The sequence below is a fragment of the Bos indicus x Bos taurus genome, chromosome 7, assembly GCF_003369695.1.
Source record: "Bos indicus x Bos taurus breed Angus x Brahman F1 hybrid chromosome 7, Bos_hybrid_MaternalHap_v2.0, whole genome shotgun sequence".
Taxonomy (NCBI): Eukaryota; Metazoa; Chordata; class Mammalia; order Artiodactyla; family Bovidae; genus Bos; species Bos indicus x Bos taurus.
The window spans coordinates 29592350-29613404 of NC_040082.1; the positions used below are offsets into that span (position 1 = coordinate 29592350).

The 21055-nt window shown below is 42.0% G+C and overlaps 1 protein-coding gene across 3 annotated transcripts in view; it reads right to left on the reverse strand.

Annotated features, from left to right (window-relative positions):
- RASGRF2 (Ras protein specific guanine nucleotide releasing factor 2) overlaps positions 1 to 21055 on the reverse strand; it is a 266845-nt gene that overhangs the window by 181704 nt on the left and 64086 nt on the right. For all 3 annotated transcript variants that reach the window (XM_027545701.1, XM_027545703.1, XM_027545704.1), the window contains exon 2: positions 6418 to 6524. In XM_027545701.1, coding sequence (XP_027401502.1) covers positions 6418 to 6524 — 107 coding nt within the window. The remainder of the gene's footprint in view (positions 1 to 6417; positions 6525 to 21055) is intronic.

Sequence of the window (21055 nt, forward strand, 5' to 3'; positions counted from 1 at the left end):
GTGTGTGTTTTAGAGGGAGAGGTGAAGAGATAGAGAATATGAAGGAGGCTGCCTCAGGTACAGACCCAAGAAGCTGGATTACAGCTTTCTTTAGTGGACAAGAAGACAAGGTTTAACTGAAAACCTTAACTGGAGGATTAAGTTTCTCCACTCATCAAGTTCACAACTGACTTCAGGGTGAAGGAAAGGGCTGTGGCAAGCCCCAGCCAAACAAAACGCGACGTGAGCTTTATGGGACCGAGTCACATGCCCAGTTCCTTTTTCTCTTGCAAATACCTTCCCCATGAAGGAAAATCTAAGAGCCACCTGCCACAGGCACACACAAAAGGGAGGAAAGAGCACCGAAGGTGTTGAGTTTTAGCTGGAGAAGTTGGAGGCAAAGCGGGCAACAGATAGCAGGACCGTCTCAAACACTGAGAGCATAAGCAAGAGCTCTGCAGGTGAGCAAAGCCACACACACCCCACGGCGTGCGACATCAGGCACCACGTTTTCCATGGCTCTGATGTTTCACAAGCCCTCCCCTGACCTCAGACCCGGTAGAAACCCAGAGCCAGCTCTCCCCTCAGGACATACCTTGACTTCTCTAGGAGCTCCTGATGCTCATTCTCCCATACCTGACATACCAGTGGGCAAGGAGACCCACCAGTATTGCCCGGTTCCCTACTCCCCCTTCCAGACACTCATACACCACAGTTCCCTGCAGAAGCCCTTCCTGGCCAGCACTTGTCATCCTGCCCCACAGTCCTCCTCTCAGTCATCATATGCCCTCTCAGAGACTGACACCATCCAAGCTAGGGATCCAAGAGACATGTTAGATGCCACCCTGGTCCAACACTGTCCTTTTCCAGGTGGGCACAAGATCCTTTGAAGTCTACCCTCTACAACTCTGAAATACTTTCCACCTACCTCTTTCCCCAACTGCCATCAACCAGGTCCTTCAGGTCTTATGCTTAGATCAGAATGAGAAAAGCTTTGGTACCTCTGGTTCAACTGGATCCTCTTCCAAGACATGACTACCTTCTAACTTCCGAGGTTCCATTTGCTCAGGGCTCCAGCAGATGAAACTCAGAGGAAAAAGAGCTGTGGACATTATCATGTCAGCCAATGAGCCCTTAAAGACCCACAATCAATTGGATCAATGCTTTTAATTGTCATAATGGCTACCATAAAGAAGACTGAGTGCTGAAGAATTGATGCTTTTGAACTGTGGTGTTGGAGAAGACTCTTGAGAGTCCCTGGGACTGCAAGGAGATCAAAGCAGTCCATCCTAAAGGAAATCAATCCTGAATATTCATTGGAAGGACTGATGTTGAAGCTGAAACTCCAATACTTTGGCCACCTGATGTGAAGAGTTGACTCATTAGAAAAGACCCTGATGCTGGGAAAGATTGAGGGCAGGAGGAGAAGGGGACAGCAGAGGATGAGTTGGTTGGATGGCATCACCGACTCAACGGACATGAGTCTGAGCAAGGTCCAGGAGCTGGTGAAGGACAGGGAAGCCTGGCGTGCGGCAGTCCATGGCTTGCAAAGAGTCAGATACAACTGAGAGACTGAACAACAACCACAACAATGCCTACAACCAAATCAACCATGGTGGACAGATATGGCCAAGAGAACAAAGAAATATGAAGTTACTGGAAATGTCCAAAGCTCCATATCTAAATAGCAAACCATTTCTAGAACAAATACAGACTTCATTACTATTAAAATACTCTGGCTTCACCTCATCTCAACAGAAACAAGACTAAGCCTTGCTATTGTTAGGGGAAGCACATTGATTGAAACAGCCCACCCTGGCCAGGCACCATAGTAACCATTTGCATGAGTTGTTTTACGATAGGGGATCCTGATAAGGAATACGGAACTAATAAGCCACCAAAAACCGGAAGAGTTTGGGAAGAGTCGAAAGGAGACACTGCGTGTCCATCCACTCCCCAGAATCCCTCTCGCTAGCATCCATCTTGGCTGAGCGATGCGTGTGCCACCAGGAAAGACTCTGAATTAGAAAGATTGGCCACAAAGAACTAAATAGACATTTCTCCAAAGAAGACATACAGATGGCTAACAAACACATGAAAAGATGCTCAACATCACTCATTATCAGAGAAATGCAAATCAAAACCACTATGAGGTACCATTTCACACCAGTCAGAATGGCTGCGATCCAAAAGTCTACAAATAATAAATGCTGGAGAGGGTGTGGAGAAAAGGGAACCCTCTTACACTGTTGGTGGGAATGCAAACTAGTACAGCCACTATGGAGAACAGTGTGGAGATTCCTTAAAAAACTGGAAATAGAACTGCCTTATGATCCAGCAATCCCACTGCTGGGCATACACACTGAGGAAACCAGAAGGGAAAGAGACACGTGTACCCCAATGTTCATCGCAGCACTGTTTATAATAGCCAGGACATGGAAGCAACCTAGATGTCCATCAGCAGAGGAATGGATAAGAAAGCTGTGGTACATATACACAATGGAGTATTACTCAGCCATTAAAAAGAATACATTTGAATCAGTTCTAATGAGGTGGATGAAACTGGAGCCTATTATACAGAGTGAAGTAAGCCAGAAGGAAAAACATAAATACAGTATACTAACGCATATATATGGAATTTAGAAAGATGGAAACAATAACCCTGTGTACGAGACAGCAAAAAGACACTGATGTATAGAATAGTCTTATGGACTCTGTGGGAGAGGGAGAGGGTGGGAAGATTCTGGAGAATGACATTGAAACATGTAAAAAAACTCATGTAAGAAATGAGTTGCCAGTCCAGGTTCGATACACGATACTGGATGCTTGGGGCTAGTGCACTGGGACGACCCAGAGGGATGGTATGGGGAGGGAGGAGGGAAGAGGGTTCAGGATGGGGAACACATGTATACCTGTGGCGGATTCATTTTGATATTTGGCAAAACTAACACAATTATGTAAAGTTTAAAAATAAAATAAAATTTAAAAAAAAAAAGAAAGAAAGATTGGCCAAAGACCACCCGGAAACTAATCCCATCACCATAAAACCTGACATTGTGAGCCACGTGGCAGAGCAGTTCTCCTGGGTTCCCTTACCCTACTGCTCTCCACCCGGGTGCCCTTCCCAATAAAATCTCTTGCTTTGTCAGGACATGTGTCTCCTCTGACAATTCTTTTCCAAGTGTTAGACAAGAGCCTGCTCTTGGGGCCCTGTAGGGGGGCCTCCCCCTTCCTACAACACTATCACCTTCCTGTGAACCAAAGCCAGTAATACATAATGAAATGATATTTTAAATGTGCCAATTTCTAGAAATGTAATAGCAACCAACTTTGAGCAAAACTGTAAAACAAGCTTCCTGGACAAGGTCAAAGCTTCAAAATGAGAATATCAATTTCCAAAAAGATATCTTCCTGGGCCAGATCTAAGGAAGAAAACAAGCAACTGAACATACCAGGAAACGACCTAAAGATCCTCTGAAAGCAAATCAAGTCGATGCAGCTCGGAGGTACAAAAGCCAGCCTCAAAAATGTGATTCTCATGACACCCCAAAGATAGAACACCCAGGCCAGTACTGATAAACACCCCAGGAAAAGAGGAGCAGTGATCAAGAGAAGGATTCTGAGCAGTCCCTGTTTCTGTGTAGTACCTACAGAAGGATCTATAGCTCAGAAAAGAACTAGTCTCAGGCTAAAATACTCATCAGTTCATCAAAAGCTCATACTTAAAAAGAGGGATCAATAAAACCATAATTATTGAGCATCTGCTATTAAAAAGGCAGTAATACCAAAGTAATGCCATCAGGCTGTCCTCTAAAGGTGAAATGTTTAGTTAGCAACCAGTTGTTTAATTAGCACAATTTCAAGCAAAAAGGGCTGACAAATTCTTTCTCTGCATCAGCCTCATTAACTTTCTGGCTCTGCTCATTTACAAACAAAGTCAGGATGAATTTCACAGACCCAAGTTTACACCAAAAACTTGACTTAATGAAATGTAAATGAAAAAGTTATTATCTTCTATGATTTAGAAAGCAAAAATTTAAGAAGCATCTCAATACAAAAAGTCAAATACAAGAACAGGTGTAAAACAGTCAAATTAAAAGGAAGTCATCAAACAATGGAGTCCTGGACCTCAAATCAAAGGAAAAGCAAATCTAATAGACCAAAAGTCAGAACACCAAAAAAAAAATGATCAATTAAGAACCAAATCTTCACATCTAAAAGAGAAGAAAAACTTGGATTAACCAAACCACTAAAGTGGTTTCTAAAATCTATGCTTCCTGACAAAATCATGTAAGCCCTGGATTGATCATATGGCAGTCAATATCAAATAGCTACTGACCTACTTCCATATATATGACAAAGTTTTCTTGGTATACCAAAAAAACCTCTTACTTGAAATTTCACCATTTTAAAGTAATTCATACTCTATTTGGTTCACCACAATGTTTGCTTGGCAACTACAAAGGAATTTAGGCTGCTAATGGTACTTGGTTTTTCTGGAAAGAAAAAAAAAAATGGGCAAATACACATGTTTTAAATTATTTACTTCATTTTAACTCCCAGGTAGAAAGGAACAGAAGCGGTCACAAAGACTGTGTCTGGAAATGACCCAAAGGTTCTACCTTGCCAACTTGATACTTCTTTCACCTTTGAAAACCTGGCTTTCTTTCTATAGCAAGTCAGTCTGCATTAGCCTTCAGTTTGGAGCAAAACCGTCAGACAGAGACCCTGAGAGTGAAGACAGCTGAACAGTGTGCCTGGATCCTGATGTTAGCAGGCTGCCTCAGGGTCCCCCTCGGACAGCAGCATTTGGTCACCAACCATGCGCATTTCAGAGAAATATTTTGGAGGGGAGGAAAGAAAAGGAACTGAAATCTTTTGCAAATAACATCTACTCTCAACCCTGACCTGACATTAATCCACTTTGATCTTTGAATTAGAGGGAGAGAAAAAGAGACAATAACGAAGACTAATGCAATATAGAACATTGGTTAAAGGTTGTGGAGTCAAAGAGACCTGAGTTCGAGTCCCAGCCCTTTCCTCTTCCCTTTAACCAGCTTTTTACACCTTGGCCAATATGCTTAATCATCATGAACCTTTGTCTTCTCATCTGTAAAACAGAGTTAATAATACCCTACTGGTAGTTGGGAAGACTTTTTTTTTTAAAGATGAGTATGTAGAGCTCTTAGCATGCTGCCTGCCACAGGGCAAGTAGTCAACATACAGCAGCTGAAGAAAGAAGAGGGGAAGGGGATGAGAGGAGGGAAAGGGAAGGGAGCAGAGGGGAGGACGGGGGGAAAAGCCTTCAGGGTTCAAAGAACAGCCTACACTTACTCAGGACAGCACCTTAAATTCTTTATAATCAATGTCAAAATATTTCCTGGTGACCTACTACATAATCAGCACTGTGCTTCATTCAGAAATGAATGTGTCGCCATCCTCCTCCTCTCATGCTGTCTACAGTCCAGCTCAGGAAACAGAAATCACACGTGTGAAATATATGAAAAATAACCCACATTGTACTAAGTCATTAAATATTCCACATGTAATAAAGCAAGAACTGCGGTCATTTGTAGAAGGGGGCCAGTGAGTGCTGGCTTGTGGCGAAGGGTCCGGGAGACACACAGAGAGACAGACACAGACGTGAGTGGACTTATAGGTGAAGGAGGGGTCATGTCCGGCAAAGAAAGTCACGTGTCCCAGGCCAAGTTTCGCCCTGAAACTTCAAGCAGGGAGTCACGGTGCGGACAGGAAAAAAGCCGTGAGCACAAGAGCCATTCAAAGCAAAAATGAACAGGACTTTGGAACTGAATATGAAAAATAAAAGAGAGAGGTCTGCCTGTGTGTCTCTTGTGGATTTCTCACTCCCGTTTGAGGCCAAGTGTGCTCATGTCCACCTTTCTGGTATTTCTTAGGAGGAAGCAAAAGCACACTCTTCTGTTTCCCCAGATGGCAGCTGGTGTTGCCTTTGTCGATAACCAGGCTGTACAGGGCAGGGTTTCCAAGTGGAGGCTCGGCTGGGCCTGTATCCCAGCTCTGCCACTCACTAGCTGTGAGGCCTCAGGCAAGCAAACTAACTTTCCAGGTCTTGGTTTCCTTATCTGTAAAAGAGGGGTTAACCATGACGTGCCTCTCACAAATTGTTGAGAGGATAAGGAATCCAAGCATTTAATAGATTCCTTAATTGAGAGGCACTTGTAACAGGGCCTGGCACACAGGCACAAACCCTGTGTTCAGTAATCATCATTACTATTGCTGTATCTATTACCTTTAATCTTCTGCTAGAATATAGCCACAGAAAGCATAAAGAATCATCTCACACATGACTGAGGAGGAGGTACTAAGGGGAAATCCAACTTGGAATTGCAAGTTCGCCCAAAACTAACACTGATGGTGAAACCTCAATGCAAAACCCAGACAATCCAGTGGCTCCCATACCTGGCTTGGTGAATGGCCTCCATCCACTCTTTACCATCCTGCTCCTCCTCACAGCGCAGCTCTAGTGGCTTCTGACCTTCGTGGCCAAAAAGAACAGTAAAGTAATACTGGAAAGAAAAACAAACAAAGTTGTCTTTTATTTTTGAGGCATAATAGCATAATAAGACAATACTTCCCTACAAAGAGTATATGCTTATAAAACACATCAGCATTATGTAAATCATATTTCAAAATTTAATAACATTCCCAGTCCACTTGGCAATGACTTTGCACCTGGAAGATACCATAAATTGCATCTTAATACCCCTCAGTAAGAGTCAACTTACAATGCCTCACATACAGAAAAGATATTTGGTAAAATTCTATACAAACACATGATTAAAATTCTTTGCAAACTCAAAAGTGAAATTTCTGAACCTAATAAGGGATTTCTACCAAAAACTTACTACAAATATTTCACCTAATGGTAAATTATTATAAGCAGCCCTTCTAAAATCAAGAATAAGAAAAACTGCAATTATCACCACTTCTAATTACCAATTCTGTCTGGAGGGCAACATAGAAAAATTAAGAAAAAAAGAAATGGAAAGCAAGGGGGGAAATCATTTTGCACAGATGATGTAAGTGTCTATACTAAAAATCCATTGACACACTATTAAAATAAGAGCATCCTTCAAAATTATTGGATGCAAAAATCAATATACAAAATGTATTGCACTTTGGTACAATATCAACAAATAAGTAACTTAATTTTGAAAACACAGCATTTTCAATAGCAAAGAAACATAAACAGTTGAAGGACCTAAGAAAATAAGTTTATCACCTCTAAAGAACAAATTAATCTGTAATTTCAATATATTCTAATAAAATTACCAACAGGTTTTCTTTGGGTGGAATTTGACAAAGTGAACCTAGAATCTGAGCCAGGGACGGGGAAGATGTCACTTTAAATCAGTCTATTTGAAGCTAGATGTATTAATTACCAAGCTCAGACTGTCTGGGAAGGAAATATGACTGGAGAACTTTTTATTATATGAGAATGATCAGAAAATACACTGGGCCTGCCCACAGTTTCCTCCTGGGGCCTGAAAATGACCAGTCCCACGCAGCTGCTCTGAGATTAAAAACCAAAGATAAAACCCAAGTTCTTTCTGTTGTCCCACCTTACCAGCCCCTGCAAACTTCTCTTTATTCAGTATGATCATTACACGCTCATTTTCTTCAAACAAATTAAAAATACTCAGGACAAAAGCTTTTAATCCATAATAACGCTGAATCACTATTTTTTACACTTGAAACCATATAATATTATAAATCATTTATACTATAATATAAAAAATCCTTCAGGACAACAATCCTAGAGATAAATTCTTAAAAACCCTAGAATTTTCAGCACAATTTTACAAAAAAGGCAAAAACTGGCCAAGAGACTTCTCGTGTTACCTGGGGATAAATCATCAGAAGCCTTGCCTGTGAGAGAATCCACTGCACTACCCTACGGACAGGCCTGAGCCCATAAATGACAAGCTGTCTTTAATTCTTAAACCTCTTGTCTAGCCAGAGGACTAAATGCTATGAACTAGGGGGAAATAACCCGATGAAAAGGCCACTGAGAAGGGGAAGAATTGAGTTTAGCACTGTACTCAATAAAGCTCCAGTTAAACTTGAGAGGAAAGGAGTTGCAAGTCAACAAAATAACAAATCAGTGGTTTAAGGGCAATCCTATAAGCGATGGCATTTCAGCAACAGCTGGCTACCATCCAAGGCCAGATGCCCAGTCCGGGAAGAGGAAACACTTAATGAACCTGTTATTGAAATGCTGCAACCAGAACCTCAACAGCAGCTGCTGCGTGGGAACCCAATTAAAAGCCACCTTTAAAAGACAGCAAGGTAATTATATTAGCAGAACTACATCCAAAGGTTAGACTGTGTCTCAGGCATGCCAATGATGGAGTTTTGAGAGTACAGGTTACATTTCCAGGAGTTCACTTAACAAATTCAGCTCGACCACAGATAATCAAAACACTGTCTCTGCATCAGATCAGATCAGTCACTCAGTCGTGTCTGACTCTTTGCGACCCCATGAATCGCAGCACGCCAGGCCTCCCTGTCCATCACCAACTCCCGGAGTTCACTGAGACTCACGTCCATTGAGTCAGTAATGCTGTCCAGCCACCTCATCCTCTGTCGTCCCCTTCTCCTCCTGCCCTCAATCCCTCCCAGCATCAGAGTCTTTTCCAATGAGTCAACTCTTCGCATGAGGTGGCCAAAGTACTGGATATACCTGCAAATTATTCAGGCTAAGCTATTCATCAAAAAGCCTTCTTTGTGTGTTCTGGTCTCGCTCTGATATGAACTCAGTTTATCATGGACAAAACATACACCTGAGCCCCAAATGACCTGAGAGAGCTTGGAGCACAAGTGGCAGCAGTCACACACTTCGGCATCTGACGACCAAGGCAGAGCTAAAATAAATGCCAGACCTGTCAGCACCAGCAAGGACCACCCCCCAGTGTCTGATAGACACGCATGCAGTCTCAAGGACAGGGAGCCCCGCTTACTGAGATACAATCTTAGGGAGGCACAGAAGAAAGAATGGATCACTTTTTACTTAAATTGAAGAAAGTAGGGAAAACCACTAGACCTTTCAGGTATGACCTAAATCAAATCCCTAATGATTATACAGTGGAAGTGAGAAATAGATTTAAGGGACCAGATCTGATAAACAGAGTGCATGATGAACTATGGACGGAGGTTTGTGACATTGTATAGGAGACAGTGAGCAAGACCATCCCCAAGAAAAAGAAATGCAAAAAAGCAAAATGGTTGTCTGATGAGGCCTTACAAATAGCTGTGAAAAGAAGAAAAGTGAAAAGCAAAGAAGAAAAGGAAAGATATACCCATTTGAATGCAGAGTTCCAAAGAATAGCAGGGAGAGATAAGAAAGCCTTCCTCAGTGATCAGTGCAAAGAAATAGAGGAAAACAAGAGAATGGGAAAGACTAGAGATTTCTTCAAGAAAATTAGAGATACCAAGGGAACATTTCACGCAAAGATGGCCACAATAAAGGACAGAAATGGTATGGACCTAACAGAAGCAGAGGATATTAAGAAGAGGTGGCAAGAATACACAGAAGAACTATACAAAAAAGATCTTCATGACCCAGATAATCACAATGGTGTGATCACTCACCTAGAGCCAGACATCCTGGAATGTGAAGTCAAGTGGGCCTTAGGAAGCATCACTACAAACAAAGCTAGTGGAGGTGATGGAATTCCAGTTGAGCTATTTCAAATCCTCAAAGATGATGTTGTGAAGGAGCTGCACTCAATATGCCAGCAAATTTGGAAAACTCAGCAGTGGCCACAGGACTGGAAAAAATCAGTTTTCATTCCAATCCCAAAGAAAGGCAATGCCAAAGAATGCTCAAATTACCACACAATTGCACTCATCTCACACGTTAGTAAAGTAATGCTCAAAATTCTCCAAGCCAGGCTTCAATAATACGTGAACCGTGAACTTCCAGATGTTCAATCTGGTTTTAGAAAAGACAGAGGAACCAGAAATCAAATTGCCAACATCCACTGGATCATCAAAAAAGCAAGAGAGCTCCAGAAGAACATCTATTTCTGCATTATTGACTATGCCAAACCCTTTGACTGTGTGGATCACAACAAACTGTGGAAAATTATGAAAGAGATGGGAATACCAGACCACCTGATCTGCCTCCTGAGAAACCTGTATGCAGGTCAAGAAGCAACAGTTAGAACTGGACATGGAACAACAGACTGGTTCAAATTGGAAAAGGAGTACGTCAAGGCTGTATATTGTCACCCTGCTTATTTAACTTATATTCAGAGTACATCATGTGAAATGCTGGGCTGGAAGAAGCACAAGCTGGAATCAAGATTGCCAGGAGAAATATCAATAACCTCAGATATACAGATAACACAGAAAGTGTTTATCTGAGGTTGTATTATCAGATATGCAATATCAATAACTTCAGATATGCAGAAAGTGAAGAAGAACAAAACAGCCTCTTGATGAAAGTGAAAGAGGAGAGTGAAAAAGTTGGCTTGAAGCTCATCATTCAGAAAACTAAGATCATGGCATCCAGTCCCATCACTTCATGGCAAATAGATGGGGAAACAATGGAAACAGTGAGAGAGTTTATTTTGGGGGGCTCCAAAATCACTGCAGATGGGGACTGCAGCCATGGAATTAAAAGACCCTTACTCCTTGGAAGAAAAGTTATGTCCAACCTAGAAAGCATATTAAAAAGCAGAGATATTACTTTGCCAACAAAGGTCCGTCTAGTCAAGGCTATGGTTTTTCCAGCAGTCATGTATGGATGTGAGAGCTGAACTATAAAGAAAGCTGAGCGCCGAAGAATTGATGCTTTTGAACTGTGGTGTTGGAGAAGACTCTTGAGAGTCCCTTGGACAGCAAGCATATCCAATCAGTCCATCCTAAAAGAAATCAGTCCTGAATATTCATTGGAAAGACTGATGTTGAACCTGAAACTCCAATACTTTGGCCATCTGATGCAAAGAGCTGACTCATTAGAAAAGACCCTGATGCTGGGAAAGATTGAAGGCAGGAGGAGTATGGGATGACAGAGGATGAGACGGTTGGATGGCATCACCAACTCAGTGGGCATGAGTTTGAGTAAACTCCGGGAGCTGGTGATGAACAGGGAGGCCTGGTGTGCTGCAGTCCATGGGGTTGCAAAGAGTTGGACACGACTGAGTGACTGAACTGAACTGAACTTTTTACATGATTGGAGCAAACTAAATTTACTACTCTCAGCAGCTTCTTTTTTCTCCACTTATTAAGTATGGAGGGGGTCTTAATGAAAAAGTTGGCTCAAATTTTGGAAAAAAAAATGTTTGCACATCTAAGTGTAGTGAGGATAAATCTATTAATACAACCCTGTTCACAGTCTTATGCAGCTCCCTCCTGGCCAAACAAGATGACCAGAATTCTCTTCCTTAAAGATAAACCTGAGCTTTCATATGTCCTTACAAAACCCTCATTCATATTCTCAAACTTAACACCCTACAAACTGGCCTTAGTCTCCATTTTAAAGTTCATTTCTGCCTCTTTCCTCCTAAGTATGCCACACTCCAGCCAATCAACCCATCACTCCCCCAAGAAGACAAGCTCTTTCCTTGGCCTCATGCTACTGATAGAGTACATCTCTGGGATCAGCAGACCTGGGTGTGAGTCCTGACTCCTCCAAGTGGTAACAACCTATGAGACCTTGGGGCAGGTGACTAACTTTCTGAGACTAAGTCTCCTCTAGTCAATGAGGCCAAAGGTAGGTTTACAGGACGGACTAGCTGACATGTAATGCCTGGCACCCAGTAGGTGCTTAACAAATGTTAATTCCCTTCTCTCTCAGCGCAAACCATTGTCTTGATGTTCTTCCTCTCCAGTCCCTCTCCTACCTAAAATTCTTATTGAACTTTCATGACTCACGTCATGAACCGTCAATTCCACTAAATCTTTCCCAGGTACCTTCTGGCATAAAAGAGTCCCTCTCTCCTCTGTGGGGTCAGTTGTGGCTCAGTGGTAAAAGAATCCGCCTGCCAATGCAAGAGACGTGGGTTCGACCCCTGGGTCAGGAAAACCCCTTGGAGAAGAAAATGGCAATGCATTCCAGTGTTCTTGCCTGGAAAATCCCACAGAATCTGGTGAGTCCATGGGGTCGCAGAGTCAGAGGCGACTGAGCACGCACATATGCACACACTCCTCTGTGTTTCAGTAACCTTGAGCACACTCTTCTCACGTAGCTGGAGAGTTGTCCACACATGTGTCTCTCTTCCCTGTAGGACATGTCCCTTTGTACCCAAATCCCTCAATAATGTTTGGTGAATAAATGATCATCATAAAGAAAACATGAGGTATAATCAACCTAATAAATTTGCTTCAAACAGCCACATATGACAATTTTATGACTGTATAATCACCTCTAGGTAGACACCCAGAGAAAAGATTTAGAAACACCATTAAAGCTACTAAATACATATTTTTATCAAAAAAAAAAAAAAAGGAAAACAGAATATTATGATGTTCTTCATAATAGAAAAGCAGTAAGTACAGATACTGCAGGTTGGCAGATTCCCTAAAGGGTCTTACCACTTACCAACAGTAACTACAAAATGCCAGAATGACAGCATAATGAACAGGTCTAGGAAATCTAAATATTCAGGGTCTTATTGGTATCTACTGTAGCTTCATATGACTTTTCATTTTCCATTTGTTTGGTTTTTATTATAATTGGTTTGCTGCTGTTTATGCTATGTGTTTTTGCAGAAAGAACAAACGTAACCCAATATGAGAACACAAGTTCATTTAAAACTCTGGTCCTTAGACTTCTCTGCAAGCTAGAAACAAGTTTATGGTTATGGCAGTGGCAACTGCAGGGGAATAATATTATAGGGCCACTTCCACTTCCTCCATTTCTGTATTGGTTGGATCATTTACATAAACACTTATAGCTATATAGCCAACAACAATATGCTCATTCCACTTTCAAATTGAGTCATTAACAATAAACACCTATAGCTATATAATCAACAGTAAAGATATTATCCATTTTCAAAACTATCCCTGCTGGCTCAGCAGGAAAGAATCTGCCTGCAATGCAGGAGATTTGCGTTAGGTCCTTGGGACAGGAAGATTCCCTGGAGGAGGAAATGGCAACCCACTCCAGTATTCTTGCCTGGGGAGTCCCATGGACAGAGGAGCCTGGCGAGCTACAATTCATGGGATCACATGAATCAGACACGACTTAGCAACTAAACCGCCACAGGGTCTTTATCAGTTCAGTTCAGTTCAGTCGCTCAGTCGTGTCCGACTCTTTGCGACCCCAGGAATCACAGCACGCCAGGCCTCCCTGTCCATCACCAACTCCCGGAGTTCACTCAGACTCACGTCCATCAAGTGAGTGATGCCATCCAGCCATCTCATCCTCTGTCGTCCCCTTCTCCTCCTGCCCCCAATCCCTCCCAGCATCAGAGTCTTTTCCAATGAGTCAACTCTTCGCGTGAGGTGGCCACTGGGTCTTTATAATACTACTTATATACCCAAGAAAAGTAAATGATGTTAGTCAAATCCGAGATGTTCAAAAAAGATTAAAAACCACCACCGGTGTTCTTAAAGTACCAGTTAGAAAAATAACCTCTTTTAAACAAGGCTATGGTTTTTCCAGTAGTCATGTATGTATGTGAGAGTGGACTGTGAAGAAAGCTGAGTGCCGAAGAATTGATGCTTTTGAACTGTGGTGTTGGAGAAGACTCTTGAGAGTCCCTTGACTTCAAGGAGATCCAACCAGTCTATTCTAAAGGAGATCAGCCCTGGGTGTTCTTTGGAAGGAATGATGCTAAAGCTGAAACTCCAGTACTTTGGCCACCTCAAGCAAAGAGCTGACTCATTGGAAAAGACTCTGATGCTGGGAGGGATTGGGGGCAGGAGGAGAAAGGGATGACAGAGGATGAGATGGCTGGATAGCATCACTGATTCGATGGACGTGAGTTTGAGTGAACTCTGGGAGTTGGTGATGGACAGGGAGGCCTGGCGTGCTGCAATTCATGGGGTCTCAAAGAGTTGGACACAACTGAGTGACTGAACTGAACTGAAACAAACTTCAGTACCATATGTATTATTATTTTGATGGCACTTAAGGGTTTTAAATTATCACATATATTAGTGAAATTTTTTCAGTTTTAGAGTAAAAGAACTAAAACCAACCCTCTCTGCAGCCTCTGAGGAAGAAGATTCTCTTCAAATCTTCTTCCTACACTTGGCCCCTGTCTAGGAGGAGTGGGAGGACCTACAGGAACTAGCTATGGTCCCCTCTCCAGAACCACATTTCTGACCTTGCAAGTCAGACAATGGATGGGATAAAATGGGTGCCTTCCAAAGTTCCCAACTTGATGACTTGCACACCTGGGGATGGTGATCATGAGAATACAGCAGTCTGGCATGGCAGTGCCTCTGGGACCACAGCATGGCTCTAAAGCCAGGCAGAGCTCTCCACCCCGACCTGGGCCTTGGGGTCTGGCCTTCCCAGTCTCCAGGAATGTGAATAACACTGCTGAGTGGCCCTCCGCAGCCCAGAGCATATTCTTCCCACAGCAGCCCCACATGTTGCTATGACCATCCACCCCAATCAGCAGGGAGACTCCAAGCATTCCTGGATGTGGAGATGGATGGACACCATGGACAGCAACTCTCCAATCTAGGTGCGTTTCCCAAGCAATAATAAAGCCTGAGCTCATGTTGATCTTGCTATGCTTCATTACATCTTCTTCTTTCTCCCTTTTCCCCTCTCTTCTCCCTTCTGTAATTGCTTGTAGAGTGGAAATGAAACACATTTTAAACACTGGATAGATTGACAAAACTGAGCTTGCTGTGCCCCCTATACTAATTTTCACTCCCAGGGGTTTGTTGTTGCTGTTCAGTTGCTGAGTTGAGTCCAACTCTTTGGGACCCTGTAGACTGCAGCACCCCAGGCTTCCCTTTCCTTCACCATCTCCCAGAGTTTGCTCAAAGCATGTCCATTGAGTCAGTAATGCCATCCAACCATCACATCCTCTGTCGCCCCCTTCTCCTCCTGCCCTCAATCTTTCTTAGCATCAGGGTCTTTTCCAATGAGTTGGCTCTTTGAATCAGGGGTTTAACTTCACCCAAACTGCTAACTATCTTTAACATTCACAGGAATTTCAATTAAAGTCCCCAGAACATGACTGGCCCTCCATAAGAGAAAGGAATCCCATCCTTGAGCCCTAAAGGCACAGACTGCCCTAATCAGATTTACTGCCACTGCCCTGGCAGCGTGTGAGAGGGAGATGAGAGAAGACAGACTGAAAATAATAAGTGAGCATTTAAAAATGGGAGATACTTCATGTTTTTGATACCATTCCCTTCCCTCCTCCTCCTAACATTCCTGCTCTTTCGTATTTCCTGCCATTGAAATGTTACTTGCATCTATGGCCATACCTGAACGAGCCCAGTCTCATCTGAAACGTTACTTGCAAGAGACTTCTCTGCCCACTGCATCTGGTCACCATCGTGCCAGCCAATGGGGTACACCCTGAAGAAATGTCTAAAACATTATATGTGGGACCCAGCCCTACTGGTATCTAGAATAGAAAGCATTTCTCTCTCCTGCCTCAGGGACGGTGTTCATATAGTGCGATCATTTCTTAACCACAGTTCCATCTCATACTTTTAGTTTCAAAGAAGACTCTGTGTATATTAAAGGAGACTGAATTTTCCAACTACTTCATAGACACCATCTTCTCCTATCATGGTTACAGACTGAAGCTCATTTTTTGTTGTTAAAACACATGTCAAATCTCCCAGCTACTACCAGGTCTTCTTAAGAACAAAGATCCAAGATGCTGAAGGCTTTCCCTCCCTATTGGTTCACTTTCTTGTCAACTCTAGATTCAGAGGTCTTGCCATGGGCATTTTCACTTCAGCACAGGCAACTTCACAGACTTCTGTGCATCTGAACCAGCAGTGTGGTCCAGCAGTAGGCTCCCCAGGCTGGAAAGTAGGACACTGGGATTCTGTCCCGTCTCGGATGACTCAGTGTGAGCTCTGGCAAGCTCCTATCAAGCTCAGTTTGTTCCTGGGCCAAGTGAGGACAAGGCCACCTCTCTCACTAACCCTGAAGATCAAATGGTGAAGGTGAAGATCTTCACTGAGGTGAAGACCAAATGCAGTAACACACATCAAAGTGTCTTGAAAAGCATGAAGTACGTCTTGTCGTTACTATAGCGGTAGACCTGCCAGCTCTCACTGGGAAGCCAGTCACCTTGAATCTGCCTCAAACACTGGACTTGTTCCAGCTCTGCAAAACTGGGTAATTTGAGTGTTCCTCAGGTTTCCCTCACTGCTTTCCCCAGATAAAAGCACATGAGTGGGGGGAGAAAAAAGGATGTATTAAAATTATGAACCAGCATAGTGGGTACTTGGTAATTAAGAAGAGGTCATGCTGTTTTTATTATGGTGGTTGTTTGTTGGTTGTTTCGTTCTTATGGATATTTTTGTAGTTGGTTGATACTCATGATGAAAAGATTTCTAATTTTCCCAAAGGCTTAGATAAGAATTGTATTTTGCAGTTTCAATGACATGCAAGAGTTTGAATGATTTGCCAACAGAAGCCAACATGTAGACTATACATTTGAAACTGTGAGTAAAGCAGAGTATTAACATGCATAAAATCCAGTATCACCATTTAAAAATTGCCTCAGAATATATCCTTTTATTAAACATATTTTAATGTTTAATAAAGAATTTAATGTAGGATGCAGCTCAAGGAGTAAGGGTTTAACTGCCTCCTACCTGTGGTTTTCTACTACAACAAGAAAATATATTATGTCTGGCTTCCAAATTTCATAGAGAAGTGAATCAAATTAATTGTGCCAAGGGGTCAGAAAATCTGTCATTTTAAGAATGGCTAAACCAAGTTGATATATTTGGTTGTGCTTCAAATCTTTGAAAGGTTATCATATAAAATTGCAACAGAGAAACTTTCATGAACCAAGGGATCTGAGCTCCCATAAATCACCAGATATGCTGAAATTTATGAAAAGGGAAGCAAGCATGATACATGGTGGCTTAAGTCATCATCTTTGACTCACAGAAAAAGGCAACAATCCTTCTCCATGTTTTGTTACATTTTCACACAGTGCTGATTTTCTCTTGTACTACCACTCCAGACAGCGACATGTGTTATTGATAACATTCCATCTTTGTGATTGATTTCACCTCATCCCCATCCTCCTGTTTACTTAACCATCTTATCTTTGGAGAGAGATATCTAACTCCCGTCTGTCTAGAGCCACTGTAACCATTGTTACAGCCTTCTCTTACAGCAAGGCAACTAAACTTTATCACCATTCCAATGTCCATTCTATCCCAGCCTCTCCTGAACTAATCTAGAATCTCTAAATTCATATGAAACCTCCAAAACCTTTTTACTTCATGCCATCTTCATCACTTTCTCATTACAATCATTGGTTTGAGTTATTCCTCATTTGCCAACTGTATTCTCATTTGTGTAAAATGTATGTACAGTGAAAATGCATGCTGTTAACACCGAGTTTAGTTAGTACCACTTAGTACTCTTGGCTAGAAAATCTTATGGGCAGAGGAGCCTGGTAGGCTGCAGTCCATGGGGTCGCTAAGAGTGGGACAGGACTGAACGACTTCACTTTCACTTTTCACTTTCATGCTTTAGAGAAGGAAATGGCAACCCACTCCAGTGTTCTTGCCTGGAGAATCCCAGGGACAGGGGAGCCTGGTGGGCTGCCGTCTATGGAGTCACATAGGGTCGGACATGACTGAAGCGACTTAGCAGCAGCAGCAGCAAAGAATACTTCAACACACAGACTTGAGTGTCAGAGTTCCCCTGCTGCTACAAGGAAATTTTCTGAGGTGCTCTGTCAAAGAGGAACCATGGTTATGCCAAACAAATGGGCAGGGAAAATATACATAAATGAGATCAATTTTAGATGTATCCTGTGTAGCTCCATAAGGCACAAATAGAAACAGTGGTTCAAGTGAGAGATTTGAAAGATCTTTCTAAAAATGAGAGGGGATGCTGACGCCAGTTGGCCATCTCTCAATGGTATTTAGAAGGGATTCCTGTCCTCTGAAAACAGAACTAGGTGGCCTCTAAGATCCCACATTATCAAAATCCTTTAGTAGCTATAACATACTCTAGAATTCTACCATTAAGGTATGACACAGAGGAGTCATATAAACAAGGGTTAGACCACTGTGCTGTTCAACATCTCAGTTTTTATTGCACGGCAATTTACCAAATGGGAGTAAAAGAAAACACAAGTCTAAATAAAGAAATAATTAGTGCCTGTTAAGAAGTAGGACACAACTGAGTGACTGAACTGAAGAAGTCTTTTATGACATTATGCCTGGTGTATATTGATAATCATCAGTTACACTTACCAAATTAACTAAAACTAACCACTGCTGCATCGATGTTTTTAAATCAGAAGCACTGGGTTCGTAACAATACAAAACTGACAAAAATGTTTTATCTTTTACATTTTAAGTGCCAACTACTGACAATAATTGCTAGCACTTAATTCATTGAGCAAACCTCAAAGATGGAAAGCCCTAATAATAATAATAATCAAATAATAGTGATCACATGCATAGCTCATGAATCAAAAACTGGATAATAGTAAAAGATTAATGACTGTATTTAATGAATAAAGAAATTTTTTAAATTGATAAGGAAAAGTCAAATAGCCTAGTAGGAATGTGGGAGAAGAAACAGAATATTCACTTGTCCACAAATAAAAAAAAAATAATAAAATGATACACATAGGTAAAAATATGAAAAAATGCATATTAGTACATTAAAATGTTCCTTTCAAATTGATTTTGTTAATAATAAAATCCAGAGTTAGGAAGTATAATGTGTTGATTAATATTAAAATGGTTACAAACTTTGTGAAGTTGGTTGGCAATTTGTACCACAGAATTTACGCCTCTGTTTTTATATAGGAATCTATACTAATGAAATCATTAAAAATACTTTCAAAGACTTATGTCCAAGAATGTTTAAAGCATCAAAAATAACCATAAAAGTACGCAACAATAGGGGGAAAATTAAATTTGGTATTTAAATTGAAATGCTCTGAGCAATTAATAATGATCTGTAAGAATATTTTCAAGCTAGCCTCTGAACTTTGCACAGCAGGAAAAATTTCAAGCAATCTTGTGAAAAATAACAGCTAGGAGACTGAAAAGACTGAACAAGGATTTCAGCTACTACCTGCCACAGGAAGACAGAGTTTAGAAATTGAGTCTGCCAAGTAAACTGCCTGTTAGAACAAAAATGAACACTCTTCAAAGGACAACAACATAATCCAGAATCTTTAAAATGTATTATCCAAATGTCTGGTATATGCTAAAAGGTTAGTAGAAAAGAAACAACAGAAAAACTAGGGCCATAATCATGAGAAAATAGAACACAGATGTTAGAATTAGCAGACAGAACTTCAAAGCAGCTATTAGACAGTGTATACAAAGGAAAAGAGAAGCATAATGAGAACACAGATGGGGAATCTCAGGAGAGAAATGTAATTCTAAAAAAGGACCAAACGGAAATTTTAGAAATGAAAAGCATAACGATTGAAAAGAAAAAAGTAAATGGGTAAACCTAATTGCAGATTATAGACGGCTGTTTTAAATGAAAGAGTAAATGCAGTATACCTGCACACAGAAGACAGTTAATCGCTTTAAAAAGTGGTTCCATATGAAGGCTCAGTGTTGTCTCTATTGCTGTCAGTTTGAACATTTAGCACATTAGTTATATCAGCCTTTGTAAGAATAAGCCTATGCTGGGCCCATGAGTAGCCACCTTTTTTTGCCCCACCTGTCATTTTGTTCATATGCTCATTGTATCAGCACTGGGGTAATCAATGACAGCGATTATCTGAAAAAAAGTGACCTGGTCGGTCTGTCAATTTGATCATTTAGTGCCAAGTAAACGGCCTGCTAGAATAAGAAATGAACACTCTTCACAGGAAAATAATAGAATTCAGTCTTTAAATCTCTCTAGTGAATGCTGCAGAGATGATCCATTTGGGGCCCATTCCTATTTTGTCCATCCACATGTTTCTACTCAGGCTTTGCTACCCCCAAACGTCTAATCTTTTTCCTTCCAGGTCTTTGATGCCAGCCAGAACATTCACCACCTCCTATAAGCCTATGTACATTTAAGCCTCAGACCACTTATCTTCCAACACAAAATAGGTGGCCAGGGGCATGATCTGCTAGTCCACCCACTGGGGGAATTTCTCCTTATCACAGTCTTTCAAGACCATTTTGAAGTGATCCATCCCCAGGCCAAGCTTGGGTTTGTCCCTTTTCCTTCACTGGGCTGTAAAGAATCCCCCATACAGCCATCAACAGAGGCTGAGAGAGGGCTGCTGGGGTGACTGTGGTGGATGCCTGGAGGTAAAAAAGTTAAAATTGTGTGTCAGAGTTGTCTCCCCAGGCTGAAATGGCTAGATCTTTATACCGCTGCCTCACTCAGTCACTTGATGTGGGCTGCTTCAGGAAAGGTACCATCTTGGACAAGACAGATCTCTGCAGCTGTGGCAGACTGTGAAGGAGCTGACAGCTAGAGGCTGTCTGCTGACTGACCCCCTGCAGCTAGGCAGCAACTTTCTCTGAAGGGGAATCTGGTTGGTGCCCCGCCATGCCAAGGAAAATCCCCAGGGTCCTTCAACAGGTGAATAAACAATATGTGGAGAAGGCAATTGGCACCCCACTCCAGTACTCTTGCCTGGAAAATCCCATGGATGGAGGAGCCTGGTAGGCTGCAGTCCATGGGGTCGAGAAGAGTCAGACACGACTGAGCAGCTTCACTTTCACTTTTCACTTTCATGCATTGGAGAAGGAAATGGCAACCCACTCCAGTGTTCTTGCTTGGAGAATCCCAGGGAAGGGTGAGCCTGGTGGGCTGCAATCTATGGAGTCGCACAGAGTCGGACACGACTGTAGCAACTTAGCAGCAGGTACACTAATACAACCGAACATGGCATCCAGTCCCATCACTTCATGGGAAATAGATGGGGAAACAGTG